Below are 18,098 nucleotides of genomic sequence, written 5' to 3' on the forward strand. Positions count from 1 at the left end.
CAGCTGAGCTAGAGCAGTGAAATTGACAAGTAAGCCTGCAGGTAGAGCCCAGCTCCAGGACCGGGCAAGTCGCTGGGCTCTCCGCCTGGCTTTCTGGGCACTGGGCTTTGAGCCAGGTAGGGGAGCTGCCACCGGGGCAAGTTGCAGGCGGCTGCTGCCTGGCTGCCACCCCTGAAGTGGGCGCCAGCCACCTGCTCCAAGCTGGGGCAGAGGAGGCTTCCACGCAGGCTGGAACCTGGGGATGTGGGGAGGCGGCAAGCAGCTGCTACCCATCTTCAAGCCAGGACGTGGGAGGCTGTCTCTCAGCTCAGAGCCGGGGCACGGGTGGCAGCCACCCAGCTGCGAGCCCAGTTCGCTGGGCACAGGACGCTGCCTCTGGGCTCCCTCCACTGGGTTTTTTGCTGCATACCCCCTGCCTGTGTCTTGCGTACCCCCAGGGGTACGCGTACCACAGGTTGAGAAACTATGTCCTATGTCACCTTTAGAAAATGAAAATTAGGCTCCTAAGTCAATTAGGCATTGCAATGCCTAAATACCTTTCAAAATCAAAAAGTTGTGATCTGAGCACAGGAGTGGAAGCCTGGAACTCTTAAGTTCTCATCCGAGCTCTCTAGCAGACTCCTCCTATGTGCTTGTGTGCATCACTTAAGATCTCTGTCAGTTTCCCCAATGCAGGTTGTGTTGAGTATGTGTGCTTGTAAAAGTATTTTGAAAAGGAAATCACTATCTATATAATGTCCTATTATATATTAAAAATAGTATATAATAAATATACTATATTTGTATATTGCTGACCTCCTACAATGTGTATATGTACTATTGCCCACTACTGGATAGAACGTGAGACCTGCCCAAGTGTGTGATTATAGAATCATAGAAGATTAGGGTTGGAAGGGACCTCAGGAGGTCATTTAGTCCAATGCCCTGCTCAAAGCAGGCCCAACCCCAACTAAATCATCCTAGCCAGGGCTTTGTCAAGCTGTGGCTTGAAAACTGCTAAGGATGGAGATTCCACCATCTCCCTAGGTAACCCATTCCAGTATTTCACCACCCTCCTAGTGAAAAAGTTTTTCCTAATATCCAACCTAGATCTCCCCAACTGTAACTTGAGACAATTGCTCTTTGTACTGTTATCTGCCACCAGTGACAGTAGCCTAGCTCCATCCTCCCTGGAACCTCCCTTCAGGTAGTTGAAGGCTGCTATCAAATCTCACTGTTCTCTTCTACAGACTAAGTAAGCCCCATTCCCTCAGCCTCTCCTTATAAGTCATGTGCCCCAGCCCTCTAATAATTTTTGTTGCCCTCTATTGGACTCTCTCCAGTTTTTCCACATCCTTTCTGTAGTGGGGGGACCCAAAACTGGACACAATACTCCAAATGAGGCCTCACCAGTGCCGAAAAGAGGGGAATAATCACTTCCCTCGATCTGTTGGCAATGCTCCTACAAATGCAGCCTTATGTCCCATTAGCCTTCTTGACAAGGACACACTGTTGACTCATTTCCAGCTTCTTGTCCACTGTAAACCCCAGGTCCTTATCTGCAGAACTGCTGCTTATCCAGTTGGTCCCCAGTCTGTAGCAGAGCATGGGATTATTCCATTCTAAGTGCAGGACTCTGCACTTGTCCTTGTCCTTGAATCTCATCAGATTTTTTTTGTCCTAATCCTCCAATTTGTCTAGCTCACTGTCTATCCTATTCCTACTCTCCAGCATATCTACCACTCTCCCTAGCTTAGTGTCATCCATGAACTTGCTGAGGGTGTAATCCACCCCATCATCCAGATCATTAATGAAGATGCTGAACAAAACAGGCCGCAGGGGTCACTGCTGGGGCACTCTGCTTTATACCGGTTGCCAACTAGACCTTGAGCCGTTGATCACTACCCGTTGATCCTGATGATCTAGCCAGCTTTCTATCTATCTTATAGTCCATTCATCCAACCCATACTTCAACTTGCTGATAAGAATACTGTGGGAGACTGTATCAAAAGCTTTGCTAAAGTCAAGGTATATCATGTGCACCACTTTCCCCTCAACCATAGAGTCAGTCATCTCATCATAGAGAGCAGTTAGGTTGGTCAGGCTTGACTTGCCCTTGGTGAATCCATGCTGACTGTTCCTGATCACCTTCCTCTCCTCCAAGTGCTTCAAAATGGATTCCTTGAGGGACCTGCTCCATGACTTTTCTAGGGACTGAGGTAAGGCTGACTGGTCTGTAGTTCCCCAGATTCTTCTTCTTCCCTTTTTTGAAGATGGGCACTATAGTTGCCTTTTTCCAGTCATCTGGGACCTCCTCCAATTGCCACGAGTTTTCAAGGATAATGGCCAATGGTTTTGCAATCACATCGGTTAACTCCCTCATCACTCTCGGATGCATTGCATCTGGCCCCATGGACTTGTGCATGTCCAGCTTTTCTAAATAGTCCTGAACCTGTTCTTTCACCACTGAGGGCTGCTCACCTCTTCCTCATTCTGTGCTGCCCAGTGCAGTAGTCTGAGAGCTAATGTCTGTGAAGACAGAGGCAAAAAAAGCACTGAGTACTTCAGCTTTTTCCATATCATCTGTCACTAGATTGTCTTCCCCCATTCAGTAAGGGGCCCACATTCCCTGACCACCTTCTTGTTGCTCATATACCTGTAGAAACTCTTCTTGTTAACCTTCATGTTCCTTGCTAGTTGCAACTTCAGTTGTGGTTTTGCCTCCCTGATTTCACCCCTGCATGCTTGAGTGTAGTATCTTTATACTCCACCCTAGTCATCTGTCCAAGCTTACACATCTTGTGCGCTTCCTTTTTGTGTTTAAGCTCACCACGTATTTCTCTGTTAAACCCAGCTGGTTGTCTGCCACATTTGCTATTCTTTCTGCACATCGGGATGGTTTTTCGCAAACTCCCAGCCTACGGAGTCAAGGTTGGGGTTTCAGGGCATCCTGGAAGAAGGGAAACAATAGCAAGAGCCTCTCTCCAGGCAGCCTACAACACCGCAAACTCAGCAGCCAGAACAATAGCTTCGGCTGTATCTATGAAAAGGGGATCATGACTCCGATCGTCTGGCCTATTGTCCGAGGTCCAGCAGTCTATACAGGACCTCCCATTTGATGGTGCGATTCTTTATTCTCAGACCAGATGGATGCCAAGTTATGCGGGCACAAGGATTACAGGGCCACATTATGCTCTCTGGGTTTGTACACCCCTCAGGCATCCAGGAAACACTTCCGGACACAGCATCAGCACCATTTCTCGGTCCATTCCAGGAGCGAGCCCTACAAAAAGAGAAACAGAAATTACAGACGCCATTAAGGCCAGTCTTCATTGGCCCCTCACTCTTCCTCGAGCTGCTCTCCACCAGGTGGAAAGCAAAACTTTTGAGGGTGTGCCCAGGGGCAGAGTAGCAGTCTCAAGAAAGGAACCAGAACTCCTTTTTTTAAATCGCCTTTCCTTCTTCCTGCCTGTGTGGTCAGCCATAACATTGGACAAGTGGGTCCTAAGTACCTTTGTGACAAATTATACCCTCCAATTTACTTCTATCCCTTCTTCCCAGTCCGCTTCCCTGCCCCTTTTCAGGGACCCCTCTCACGAGCAACTCTTCTTCCAGGAGATACAAGCTGTGGTGTGAATAGGGGCCATGGAGGAATTTCCCCAGCACCAGAGGGAAAAAGGTTTCTACTCATGCTACTTTCTGGTTCCAAAAGCCAAGGGAGACTTGAGACCCATACTGGACTTGAGACGCCTCAATAAGTACCTCAAGAAAGTGAAGTTCCCTATGGTCTCCCTGATCTCCATCATCCCCTCCCTGGATCCAGGAGATTGGTACGCTGCCCTCAACCTAAAGGACGCATACTTCCCTATTTCTGTCTTCCAGGGACACAGGCACTTCCTGAGGTTCGTAGTGGGAAACAGCCCCTACCAGTTTTCAGCCCTCCCCTTGGGGCTTTCAGCTGCCCCAAGAGTATTTACAAGGCTTATGGCAGCAGTGACAACTTACCTCTGAAGTCAGGGAATCGACCATTGACTCATCAAGGGTCTGTCAGAGTCAGGTCTGGCACATCATGGTGTCACGGTGACCTGCAGAGATCTGGGTCTGCTAGTGAACGAACAAAAGTCCACATTAGTCCCTGTGCAGAAAACAGAATTCATCGGAGTACTCTTCGACGCCACAAAGGCCAGAGCATTCCTACCCAAGGCTAGATTTCAGGCCTTATTGGACCTGGTTCACCAAGTCACTCACCACGGCGAAGGTGTGTCTTAGGCTACTGGGTCACATGGCGGCATGCACAAACGTGGTGCAGCATGCTCAGCTCCGCCTCAGATCCCTTCAAACCTGGCTAGCATCGGTCTACTTCCAATCGAGATGCGACAAAGATATGGTCTTCACACTTCTACCCCGGGCACTTACTTCCCTAGCCTAGTGGACAATTCCGTCAAACGGGACTGAAGGGGTCCCATTCTCAGCACCCCACCCCTCACTTATCTTAGTATCAGTCACTTCAGACCTGGGTTGTGGGGCTCACCTCGGCCATCGCAGAACTCAGGGCCTCTGATCTGCAAAGGAACTATCTCTGTACATAAACATCAGGGAGCTCAGAGCAATTTGCCTCACCTGCAAAGTGTTCCTTCCCCAGATGGCGGGAAAGGTAGTATGCATGCTGATGGACAACACAGTGGCGATGTACTACATCAGCAAGCAAGGAGGGGCATGTTCTTTGGCTCTATGCCAGGAAGCACTTGCCCTGTGGAGTTTCAGCATAGAGAATGCAATCACCCTGGAGGCTGCTCACCTACCAGGGGCCAAGAACTCCCTTGCAGATCACCTCAATGGGTCTTCCTTCTCTCACCACAAATGGTCCCTATACCCAGATGTGGCGAGGGCTGTCTTCCAAAGGTGGGGAACTCCCCAAGTGGATTTGTTCATGACCAAGCGGAACAAGAAGTACCAGCTGTTCTGTTCCCTGACGACGTGAGACAGCGACTCCATATCTGAAGCCTTCCTTCTGCAATGGTCGGGGGGGCTCCTGTACGCTTTTCCCCCTGATTCCTCTCATACATCGAGTCCTGATAAAGATAAATAAGCACACATCATAATAATTGCTCCAGCATGGCCATGTCAACACTGGTTTGGCATGCTCATGAGTCTGTCAGTGACCTCTCCCTGGACGCTCCCAGCCTGTCTGGATTTAATCTCTCAGGACCGCTGTCGGCTGCTGCACCCGAACCTAAGCTCCCTGCACCTGACAGTGTGGATGCTGCATGGTTAAGCCGGGAGGAACGATCATGCTCTGCCCAGGTTCAGAGCGTTCTGCTGGAGAACAGGAAGCCTTCTACTAGGGTGATTTACCTGGCAAAATGGAGGTGTTCTCCACCTGGGTGCAGGAATGTGAGCTCTCTCCATCTCAGGCCCCATTGTCAGCTGTCCTGGACTACTTACTTGACCTGAAACAGCAAGGGCTGGGGTTGTCATCTGTCAAGGTGCACTTAGCGGCGATCTCGGCTTTCCACAAAAGGATCCAAGTCAGCCCGGTCTCCCACGAAATGACAGCTAGATTCTTAAAGGGCCTAGAAAAGTTCTTCCCGCATGTTAGAGACCTGGTCCCCCTATGGGACCTTAACTTGGTACTCTCCAAACGTATGGGGCCATCCTTCGAACCCATGGCCTCCTGCTCCCTCCTTCACTTGTCCCAGAAGATCACATTTCTGGTGGTGATTACATCAGAGAGACAAGTCTCAGAGAACAAGGCTCTGACCTCTGAGCCTCCTTACATGGTATTTTATAAAGATAAGATCCAATCGAGGCCCCATCATGCATTCCTGCCTAAAGTCATTTCACAGTTCCATGTCAACCAAGACATTTTTCTTTCAGTATTCTTTCCTAAGCCCCATGGCTCCCAGGAGGAGGGGCGCTTGCATTGGCCTTCTATCTGGAAAGGACAAAACCATTCAGGAAGTTGACTCAGCTCTTTGTGGCAGTGACCAATCGCATGAAAGGCCAGCTGGCGTTGTCTCAGAGGATCTCATCTTGGATCACCTCCTGCATATGTACGTGTTAAGAACAGCTAAGGTCGCGCCCCCAGCTTCTCTGATAGCACATTCAATGAGAACCTCCTCAGCGGCCTTCTTGGCTCAGGTGCCAATTCAGGATATCTGTAAGACCACAACTTAGTCCTCCGTACACACCTTTGCATCTCACTATGCGATCATACAGCAGACTCGGGACGATGCAAGTTTTGGCAGAGTGGTTTTGTAGTCAGAACTTGGCCCGCCTCCAGGGGCTACTGCCAACTAATCACCTAGCGTCGAATGGACATGAGCAAGCACTCGAAGAAGAAAAGATAGTTACTAACCTTCTGTAACTGTTGCTTTTTGAGATGTGTTGCTCATGTCCATTCCACAACGCACCTTCTTTCCCTTCAGATGGAGTTCTGGCAAGAAGGAACCGAGAAGGAGCTGGGGCTGGAAGCACCCTATATATTGGTGCATTCGAGCACCACTGCAGAGGGCGCCAGAGCCGGCTCCTATGGATACCACTGATGAAAAAAGTTTTCCGGCACCAGTGCATGTGGCGCACGCGCACCCATCTAGTGTGGAATGGGCATGAGGAACACGTCTCGAAGAACAACAGTTACAGAAGGTTAGTAACCTTCTTATCCCACCACCTAACTGATGGCTTGGGAATTGCCTACATTGGAATGGACATGAGCAAGCACTGTAAAAGAAAAAACAGTTACTAACTTTTCCATAACTGTTGTTCTTTGAGATGTGTGGCTCATGTCCAATCCAAAACCCACCAACTGTCAAAGTTACTGTCAAGAAAGACTTGGGGGGCAGCGGGGCTGCAGCTGCCTCGTTTACTGCACCATGAGGGCACCACTTCAGAGGAGAAGCTTCCAGCGGCGGTGCACACAGCACGCACACACCTACGTGGGAATGGACATGAGCAACACATCTCGAAGAACAGTAGTTACGGAAAGATTAGTAACCAGTTTTTTGTTTGTTTGGGTTTTTTTGGAAACCCTAAAAATCAAAAATAAAATGTTTACCATGTGAAGGAGAAAAACTGGTAGATCAACTTTATTTTCAAGCTTCTGAACTGTACTAGAAAACCAAGGATTAGTTAAATTTGCATAGCTTGACTTGGGTGATAGGAGAAAATTTAATTTTTATGCTTTGTGGAGGCTGTTGCTCTTCTAATAGTACCTTTATTGTAATAAAAAGGAAGTTGGGTGTTAGAAAAATTGTCCTTGAATTGCTTTTTGTATTTCTTCTCAAGGGTCGTGATGACCTGAGACAGGATGCTGTCATGCAGCAGGTTTTCCAGATGTGCAATACACTGCTCCAGCAAAACACTGAAACCAGAAAAAGAAAACTAACCATCCGAAGATATAAGGTAACCTCCAGCTACTGCTGCTGGTGCAGTGGAGTTGTGCTAAATGGCACTTGTATAGTGTGACAATTTTCCTCTCTCTTTTTATCTCTATAACCCAAAAGCTAGCTAAAAGTACTGTATGTTGTCAAGAAGTTAACTGTTTCCTCAGTAGGGAAGAGTTCAGATAAAACAAAGGTTACCATTTAAAGTCCACAGAAAAGTTATCTGGTGCTGTGATGTCTATTTAAATACCCTTGGAAGCTTTCTTTGTAAAGATTAGATACAGTAAAATGAGAGAGCCATGTCCTGCCACTCAGTTGTAAGTCCAAAACCCCAATCCAAAATCTGCAAATGCAGGATCTGAATTTCAGAAGTGTATTAGATCTGACAAAGAATGAATTTAATCTTTCAACTTTGGATATAAAAAATCAGCTTTGTGACGTAAGCTTTTCTCATCTTTCTTCCCTCTAATGTGCATGGTATGTACAAACATATTATAAAAAGAATTGTTCAGATGAGCTACTAATAAATAGTTTTAAATGAAGGTTGAACGAGCTTTGACTTTGACAAATTGGAACTGCATTTCAGTCCATGAAGTATGTTATCCGAATTTATTAGGTATCTTATGAAACTTTCAAGAACTCATAGATAAATTTCATTCTGTCTTGCTTAAATAGGCTTCAATAACAACTGGTATATTTTTTAAACATGTAAAATGAAGGAAGACAGGGAAGAAGGAAAAGTGTTTAGAGGGGTTATAAACTTATATAATGGAAATTATTATCATGAAAACCCAAACCCTCTCTTTACTACGAGATTACGAGACTTTCATAATCCATCAGCAATAAACAACAAGGAAAAGAAAACTGAAGATGTACAAAAAAACAAAAATCCTTATAGCAGCCTCCCGGGAAGTAGGAAAGAATCAAAACTAAAAGAGATGACCACGTCTCTATAGCCAGATGATTGTTTAGTCTCCTTATCAATTCAATCTGCTGAGGCAACCAACAAGGAAGAGGTAGTTAGAGCCAAGTGTGATGTGGACATCTGTTCTCTAGTACCTGGCAATAGATTAAATATGTGAAAGTTGATAATGGCATACATTAAATGGTTTAAAAAGTGGCTAACTGATAGGTCTCAAAATGTAATTGTAAATGGGGAATCATCATCAAGCAGGTGTATTTCTAGTGGGGTCATACATGGATCGATTCTTGGTCCTATGCTGTTTAACATTTTTATCCATGACCTGGAAGAAAACATAAAATCATCACTGACAAAGTTTGCAGATGACAGACATTGGGGGAGTGGAAAATAATGAAGAGGATAGGTCGCTGTGATAGAACGATCTGGATCGCTTGGTAAGCTGGGTACAAGCAAACAATATGTGTTTCTTAATACAGCTAAATGTAAATGTATACATCTAGGAACAAAGAATGTAGGCCATATTTACAGGGTGGGGGACTCTATCCTGGGAAGTAGTGACTCTGAAAAAGATTTGGGGATCATGATGGATAATCAGCTGAACACGAGCTTCCAGTGTGATGCTATAGCCACCAATGTGATGTGGCCGTGAAAAAAGCTAATGCAGTCCTTGGATGCATCAGATGAGGTATTTCCAGTAGAGATAGGGAGTTGTTAGTACCGTTATACAAGGCGCTGGTGAGACCTCGTCTGGAATACTGTGTGCAGTTCTGGTCCCCCATTTTTAAAAAAGATGAATTCAAACGGGAACAGGTGCAGAAAAGGGCTACTAGGATGATCCACAGAATCAAAAACCTGCCTTATGAGAGAAGACTCAAAGAGCTTGGCTTGTTTAGCCTAACCAAAAGAAGGTTGAGGGGAGATATGATTGCTCTCTATAAATACATCAGAGCGATAAATACCAGGGAGGGAGAGGAGTTATTTAAGTTCAGCGCCAATGTGGACACAAGAACTAATGGATATAAACTGGCCAGCAGGAAGTTTAGATTTGAAATTAGATGCAGGTTTCTAACTATCAGAGGAGTGAAGTTCTGGAATAGCCTTCCAAGGGGAGCAGTGGGGGCAAAAAACCTAGCAGGCTTCAAAACTAAGCTTGATAAATTTATAGAGGGGATGGTATGAAGGGACAGCCTACTTTGTCAATTGACTGATCTTTGACTACTGGTGGTAGATATGCCAGTGGCCTGTGAAGAGATGTTAGACTGAGTGGGTGCTGAGTTATTACAGAGAATTCTTTCTTGGGTGTCTGGCTGGTGAGTCTTGCCCACATGCTCAGGGTTCAACTGATCGCCATATTTGGGGTCGGGAGGGAATTTTCCCCCAGGGCAGATTGGCAAAGGCTCTATGGGTTTTTCACCTTCCTCTGTAGCATGGGGTACAGCTCATTTGCTGATGGATTCTCTGTACCTTAAAAGTCTTTAAACCATGATTTGAGGACTTTAATAACTCAGTCATAGGTTAGAGGTTCATTACAGGAGTGGGTAGGTGAGGTTCTGTGGCCTGCATTGTGCAGGAGGTCAGACTAGATGATCATATTGGTCCCTTCTGACTTTAGAGTCTGAGTCTATAGCCAAAAGAGTTAATGGATACATAAACACAGGGATCTCGTGTTAGAGTAGAAAGGTTATTTTACTTCGTATTTGGCCCTGGTATGACCACTGCTGGAATTCTGTGTCCAATTCTGGTGTCCACAATTCAAGAAGGATGTTGAAAAATTGGAAAGAGTTCAGAAAAGAGCTACAAGAATTATTAAAGGATTACAAAACATGCCTTCTAGCGTTAGGCTCAAGAACCTGACAGGACTCAGAGAAGGTTAAGGGTGACTTGATTACTGTCTGTAAGTACCTCCATAGGGAACAAGTATCTTATAATGGTCTCTTCATTCTAGAAAACAAAGGTAAAACACAATCCAGTGGCTGAAAGTTGAAGCTAAACAAATTCAGACTGGAAATAAGGTGTAAATTTTTGCCAGTGAGGGCAGTTAACCATTGGAACAATTTACCAAGAGACCTGGTGGATTCACCATCACTGGCAATTTTTTAAAACATGATTGGATGTTTTTCTAAAACATACACTGTAGGAATTATTTTGGGGAAGTTCTGTGGCCTCTGTTATTCAGGAGATCAGACTAGATGACCACAGTGGTACTTTCTGGCCTTGGTAGCTATGATAAACAAAGAGTCTCCAGTTTCACGTATGTTCATTTCAATTGTTACATGGTATCTTAATCCAAGAAATTGCATGTAATAACTCCATAAAGTTGTTGAACTATTAGTAATCGTTGCATCATTTTACTACATGACCAACCAGCAGGATAGTTATGTTGTACTGAAGTATTAGTAATAGCTGTAAACGGTTCCCTACCAGTTTCTTTTGCTAAAATGAGGGCTTCCAGTTGTGCTTAAAAAAGTTGTATAAAAACAAGAAACGCTGAACCTAATTGTAGGGTCTACTCTAATACCCGTGCCTTTTTAAGAGATACATGTTATGTTTGTGGTATTGGTATTCTTTTCCCAGGTGGTTCCCCTTTCTCAGAGAAGTGGTGTCTTGGAGTGGTGCTCAGGGACAGCTCCGATTGGTGAATTCCTTGTGAATCCTGAAGAGGGAGCTCACAAGAGATACAGGCCAAAAGACTACAGCAGTTCTTATTGCCAAAAGACAATGATGGTGAGTCAGAATTGCAAAAAAAATAAAAATCTTGCTCATTTAGTGTTGTGCAGAAATTCTTAAGAGTTTTGACCTTAAAAATGTATTAAGTTAATGAATAAATTTCTGTTATAAACATAATAAAAACTGAGAATATAGGCAGTGAAATAGAACTAGTTAACTAGATTTCAAGGTTTTTAAGACAATAACTTCAAATTAATTACTAAAAGTCTAAATTCTAAAGTAAACACTTGGCATGAGAAGGAACAAACTATAGTTGAATCTCCAAGAGTATGATGTGCGCTAATCTCTTCCCCATCAAAACTCCATTGAAGTTCAAAATGGAACTTTTGTGGGGGCCCAATAGGACATGTCATGTTTAGTAGAATTTGTTTGTTTGTCAGTGTTTTTCAGCATAATGAGAGAACATAATAATTTATTAAAACTAGAGAATATCTGAATTTATTAACATGAATACAGAGAAGCTTTATCACAGCTACAAGAGTGTGTATCTGTGTTAGAGAGAGAGCATATGGGAACCAGAGCATTGTGTATTTCTTTCCAAAGACTGGAGTAGGCTCCATCCAAACTAGATAATGGGTGAAAACATGTCTAATTTATTTGTGGTTTGTTTAAAGGATGCACAAAAAACACATTCTGAAGAGAAATACAACATCTTTATGGACGTTTGCCAGAATTTTCAACCCGTGTTTCGCTATTTCTGCATGGAAAAATTCCTGGACCCAGCTGTTTGGTTTGAGAAACGATTGGCATATACTCGCAGTGTGGCTACATCATCTATTGGTACTGTAAAACAACTGCAGTCATTCTTTTCAAGATAATAGTCTTTGTATTTTGAAGCCTAATGTTGGTATAACCCAGCATAACTATAAACAAGGAGATTAGAGAATTTTATGGTAACAGCAATTAAGCTAAGACATATTGGATGGGAAATAAAGAATAACAATAAGTCTTCTTAAAAAAGCTGACTTGTTTGTTGAAACACTGATTCCATGTGCCTCATGTGAAAGACCATATCAAACAATGCTCTTTTGCTTTTTTTAAAGATTTTTTTAAGTCCTGGAAGATTTAAAATAATATTTCCAGTCAAACCTTGATTTCCTGCGCTTCCTTCCCCCCAAGAACTGAATCGAAGGAAGGCTCCATTTTTACTTTCTTTGTGCAGCAGGATCATCAGTGGTATTTGTAATAATATGCTCAGTTTCAGAATACTTTTACAGCTGCTGCAGTTAACAAGGAATGCACAAAGTGGGTTTTTAATGAGGTTCCATAAAATTGATATTTTTTTCTTAACTCCTGGATACTTGAGTGCTGGAGTTAAAATAAATATTTAGATTCTGGAAGACATTCGATAGCAGATTGAGTGTTAAAGTAGGCTCTATATTAGGGCTAAACAACATGACAAGAATAGCTATTTAATGTAAGATAAGCATACTTAGCATTTTACATGGATGTCTTCTAAGGTAAAGTCCTGTACAGTGGCCCTGAACAGACCTCAACATGTAGCCTAAGTGATGTATACAGCCCTATACAGGACCACAGTCTTTCATACTTTTTCACACCCAAATAATATTTCCACACTTTGAATCCAATATTTTATATATTGTACAATAGAATCTTATTGATTCACATATGACTGGAAGACTTATTTGTGAATGACTGAATTTGGCAAATTAGTTGGTTCATTATCAGCTAATAAGAAAAAGAAAATGCATCATAAAATGCATGTTGTACATTTATTTTGACCATTTTAGTTGTGTTAGTTATGATATGCCAAAATGTATTTATGAAATACTGTTTTGTAAAAATATGAAACTTGCTAACAGTCATTCACTACAGCCTCTCCTATCAAATCTTTTTGCTGCAAGGTGAGGAAAAATTGCCTCTTTTGTATGTGTTTACAAAGTGCATAGATTAGCAAAATCCAGATGTTAGAGTGCATGATAAATGTTTTTGACTTACTCTTCATTTTATCATGAATGTGCTTGCTTTCTTGGACCAGTTTTATGAAGTCATAGGGCTAAATTGTCTGCTGATGCAAATGGGAAGAACTCCTCTGAAATAAATAGAGCTATATGCATTTACATCAGCAGAAATTTTCACCTATTTTATCCAAGTCATCTCTTCTTTTGCAAACCTTTTGCATGACATTTGGTATTCTATACTGGAGCTATGTGTATACTTATAGAATTGTGTATTAGTCTCTCATTTTAACTTGTTTACACAAATCATACTTATTTTATTAGATTTTTCAACATTTTTACAAATATGAATGTATAAGGCACAATCATCTATGCTAAGGAGTAATCCTATACACTAAAATTTAAAATAGTTTTACAAATCATGATTACATACAAATAGTTTCATTTTCAGATAATCTCTTTTCAGTTGGATACATACTTGGGCTTGGAGATAGACATGTACAGAATATCCTGATAGATGAGCAAACTGCAGAGTTGGTGCACATAGATTTAGGTAAGAGGAAAAGTAAAAGAAAGCTTTCAGTTTTCTTTTCCTAAACATTTTTGTAACATTTCACTATATCTCTTACTTCAGGGGTTGCTTTTGAGCAGGGTAAAATCCTTCCCACACCAGAGACTGTTCCCTTTAGATTAACCAGAGACATTGTGGATGGGATGGGCATTACAGGCGTGGAGGGAGTCTTTAGAAGGTAAGCAATGTTTGTTAGGTGTAAGAGGGAAGCAGAAGGTTTCCTGAATTATGATTGTTTATGGTATGTAATATAGTGCAGGTGTTAGAGAGAACACTTAACTTCCTATGGAGAGTAACCAAATCTGAATTAGTACCATGTAATAATCAATCATGGATTCTTTAATATTGTCCTTCAGTTGCACAGCTTCTCTTCTCATTCATCATTAATGGTTTAATGCCATCCACTGATGGAATTCAGGTGTCAGTTGTTGCTGGAGGCTCCCCTCAGTGCAGGCCACTAGATGTTCTCCATTTGGTGATGGAACAAGTTGCTGGTGCAGTTTCTCTTGACCATTTCGTTTTACGGTAGAACACTTATTTTATTGGGGAGTGAGTGTTAGGGCGCACTCTGCTAGGCCTTTCCCTTTCCTGGCACTAGTGCCCCTTTGTGGGTTCCTCCTACTACCCGCCTCATTCAATATCCAAATTCTGGAGACCTCAAGGAGTAGTTTAAATAATAATCTTTATTATATAAATGAACATAAAACCATATGCACTGGAGCTCTGTTGGTCAGGCAGAATCTCAGTGGGGCAAACACATACACACACCCTTAGCCAGATTGCTTGCCAAAGAACTGGTAATAATGTACTATATATATATATATATATATATATATATATATATATATATATATATAAAATCAATTGACCGATCAATACAGAGAAACACGTTCCCATATCAGAAATTGTTACTGGGTAAGGTAAGAAACTCCAGGAGTCGCTTCTGCATGTGTGCAGATCCACAAAGGTCACCCAGCGGACACCTTGTTTGACAGCCCATAGGCAACACTCACTCTACTGCCCTTATGCTATTAGCACAGCCTACAGTGAGTATTCATAAAATTGAACACCTCAAAATTACTGTGCATCATAATGCAACATGTGTGCAGCATCACTTTCTTTTTGTCCTTCAAACCACTGCAAATACATTTCCAATGCTTCAAAGGCACCAGAATCATAGAAGATTAGGGTTGGAAGAGACCTCAGGAGGTCACCTAGTCCAGCCCCCTGCTCAAAGCAGGACCAACCCCAACTAAATCATCCCAGCCAGGGCTTTGTCAAGCTGGGCCTTAAAGACCATTAAGGATGGAGCTTGCACCATCTCCCTAGGTAACCCATTCCAGTGCTTCACCACCCTCCTAGTGAAAGTTTTTCTGAATATCCAACCTAGGCCCCACTGCAACTTGAGACCATTGCTCCTTGTTCTGTCACCTACTACCACTAAGAACAGCCTACCTCCATCCTCCCTGGAACCCCCCTTCAGGTAGTTGAAGGCTGCTGTCAAATCCCCCCTCACTCTTCTCTTCTGCAGACTAGACAAGTTTAGTTCCCTCAGCCTCTCCTCATAAGTCATGTGCTCCAGCCCCTCTAATCATTTTCGTTGCCCTCCACTGGACTCTCTCCAATTTGTCCACATCCTTCCTGTAGTGGGGGGCACAAAACTCGACACAATACTCCAAATGTGACCTCCCCAATGCTGAATAGAGGGGAATAATCACTTCCCTCGATTTGTTGGCAGTGCTCCTACTAATGCAGCCCAATAGGCCGTTTGCCTTCTTGGCAATCAGAATCATAGAATATTAGGGTTGGAAGGGACCTCAGGAGGTCATCTAGTCCAACCCCCTGATCAAAGCAGGACTAACCCCAACTAAATAAGGGGACAGTGTTGACTCATATCCAGCTTCTTGTCCACTGTAACCCTTAGGTCCTTTTCTACAGAACTGCTGCCTAGCCAGTCAATCCCCAGTCTGTAGCAGTGCATGGGATCCTTCTGGCTTAAATGCAGGACTCTGCACTTGTCCTTGTTGAACCTCATCAGATTTCTTTTGGTCCATTCCTCCAGTTTGTCTAGGTCACTCTGTATCCTATCCTACCCTCCCACTCCCCCACAGCTTAGTATCTACCACTCCCCCACAGCTTAGTGACATCTGCAAACTTGCAGAGTGTGCAAGCCATTCCATCCTCCAGATCATTAATGAAGATGTTGAACAAAACCAGCCCCAGGACCGACTCCTGGAGCACTCCGCTTGTTACCGGCTGCCAGCTAGACATTGAGCCGTTGATCACTACCTGTTGAGCCCATTGAGAATTTCAAGGCATGTCAACTTGTTCTTCATTGACATCATTTTCATTATATATTGTGGCAAAGCTCTTCCTCTACCTCAGTGGGTCCAGCACTTCCTTCTAGCAGTAGGTCAGGGAACTGCTTCACCCTTTAGCGTTCTTCCACCCTCTAGTTGTGGGGGAGGGTAATACAGCCTCTCTAAGATGGCCGTACTCTGCTGGCTCCCAGTCCTGTCTCTTGTTCTCACAGGTCCTCACCTCTTTGGTGGGGCTCTTGCCCTTCCAGTGAATGGCTGGTAGGAAGTGGGCCCAGCCCAGGGATCCTACAAGTAGCAGCCTCATGCTGTGGCTTCAGGAAAACGGCTAGCTTCCCTGAGTTACTTCCCCATGCCCCTTGACTTAATGTCTGGACCCTGCTTGGACAGGGGGGCCTTCCTGGCCTCTTTGCCAGGGGAGGCTCTTGACCTCTGACAGCCCCACTGGGCATGGTAGTGCCAAACCAAATGTCCAGTTCTATCTTCCCCTTCTGGTAGGGTCTTTTCCGTCAGGTCTCCATGCCTGAGAAAGGTCCTTTGCCCTCTTGGGACAGGTTTTTCCCTCTCCCAGTCTTCGTATCTGTAGGGTTCTCTTCTGCCAACATCCTGCTCCTTCTCCTAAACCCTCCTGGTTTCTGACAACGTCTTGCCTGCTCACGTACTCAGGTAGCTCACCTCACTCTCACAACTCTAGCCACACCCTTTCTCTGGAGGGGAGGTTTTTAAGAGTCCTGAGCAGGGCTTTGATTGGCTCTTGATGTGTAATTAACCTGGAGTAACCCCTGCTCAGTTACTAGGGGAAAAAGGAATTGCTGCGTCTGGGGCTGATATATTGGCTTTCTAGCATTCTCCAGTAGCCATCTAGTCTGACCCTGTCACAATATTTTTTTTTCTGTCAGGAAAAATTGTTCTTATAACTGGTCATTTGTAAGACTGGTGTCGAGATTCTACTGTGTAAATTTAATTTTGATTTGTTTTCAAATGTAGTTCTAGCTGTGCACTGGCCAAGGAAAACAAGGTTTTTGACCTGGTAGTCATAGTGTTAGAACCCTCTCCCATCACTGCATCTACCAGGGAGACCAGACATCCTTCCTCAAGTTCCTATCCCCCATCCAGGCTGTTTACACTTGACAGGTTGGCTGTTGGAAGGGAACTGTTAATCAGCCTAGGACTATCCTCCAAATGGGATATGAATGGGAGTCTACTATGCTTCAGGCAGGCTTCAACACTAATGGTCTAACCTGCATCTGGATAAAGTTTATCTTGTGGTATCAAAGAAAAACAAAAACCCCACGGACTCTGGTACCCAACTATTCTGGACTTTCTTCAGGACAGTTTGATCTCGGAAAAGTAAGCAGGCTCATGCTGGTTAATACTTGGACGGGAGACTACCTAGGCGAATTAGATGTTCTTCAGCACCCAGAGTCTTAAGAAATAGCTGGTAATAGTCAGAGGAACAGACCAGTTCAAACTGGACACTTCTACAAAGGATTTATGCCCCCCCTGTACAAATGAACAGCTTTTGAAGCCAATGCAGAGAATTGTTGACCCAGGCATGGCTCTGGCCATAATTTTACCACCATTGTGAAGAGTTCCAGAGATTCAAAACTTCATTGCATCAATCATTTCCTAGCAGGCAGGGGCATGCACAAGGGGTGGCAAGCAGGGGCCCGCCCCCTCCGCCCCTTCCCCCCCAACCAACAGGGGCACAGAACTCCTCTGGCCCCAAGAACACACCTTGAGCACAGATTTCTTCTTCCGGACCTAGAGCATCTACAGTCAACATTGGAAGAGAAGTGTAATTCAACAGGGATTCTCCATTAACCTGTAATATATTTTGTTATCCAACAAAACTGAACCAGGAAATTTCATTAATTGATCTGGTCAAATTTACATTTTTGGTGCAAAGGGAAACAGAAAGCTCCTTGGGGCAGGGACATTTGTACAGTACCTAGCACATTGAGGTTCTGCACACTAGATACTACTGTAATACAAATATAATAATCTCAAAGTTCTGATGATCTCAGTGTTCTGATGATCTAGACTTTCTCCAGAATGGTTGGAAGCCTACAACCAATCATTAGAAATTTGGGTACCAACCCTAGTGATGTTCCATAGGTAGACGTATTACACTCCCCATCTGAGTATCATCAGGTGTCAAGATTGATAAGAATAACAGATTAGATGAGTGTGGCTGGCCTTTCTAATCACCGTTACTGCCAAAAGACAGGGATGGGAATTAGTTCCCCTATCCATACAAGAGCCACACTGCTGTTGTCT

General features: G+C 43.8%; 1 protein-coding gene across 1 annotated transcript in view; it reads left to right on the forward strand.

Moving 5' to 3' along the window:
* The window catches only part of ATM (ATM serine/threonine kinase), a 123,819-nt gene that overhangs the window by 101,693 nt on the left and 4,028 nt on the right, over nt 1-18,098 (forward strand). Inside the window, exons 55-59 of the mRNA XM_067562811.1 lie at nt 7,264-7,380; nt 10,858-11,007; nt 11,625-11,790; nt 13,396-13,482; nt 13,564-13,678. Of these exons, the coding sequence (XP_067418912.1) occupies nt 7,264-7,380; nt 10,858-11,007; nt 11,625-11,790; nt 13,396-13,482; nt 13,564-13,678 (635 nt within the window). The remainder of the gene's footprint in view (nt 1-7,263; nt 7,381-10,857; nt 11,008-11,624; nt 11,791-13,395; nt 13,483-13,563; nt 13,679-18,098) is intronic.

Source organism: Emydura macquarii, unplaced genomic scaffold, assembly GCF_026122565.2.
Source record: "Emydura macquarii macquarii isolate MOO-44397 ecotype Brisbane River unplaced genomic scaffold, CSIRO-AGI_Emac_v2 contig_2473, whole genome shotgun sequence".
NCBI lineage: Eukaryota > Metazoa > Chordata > Testudines > Chelidae > Emydura > Emydura macquarii.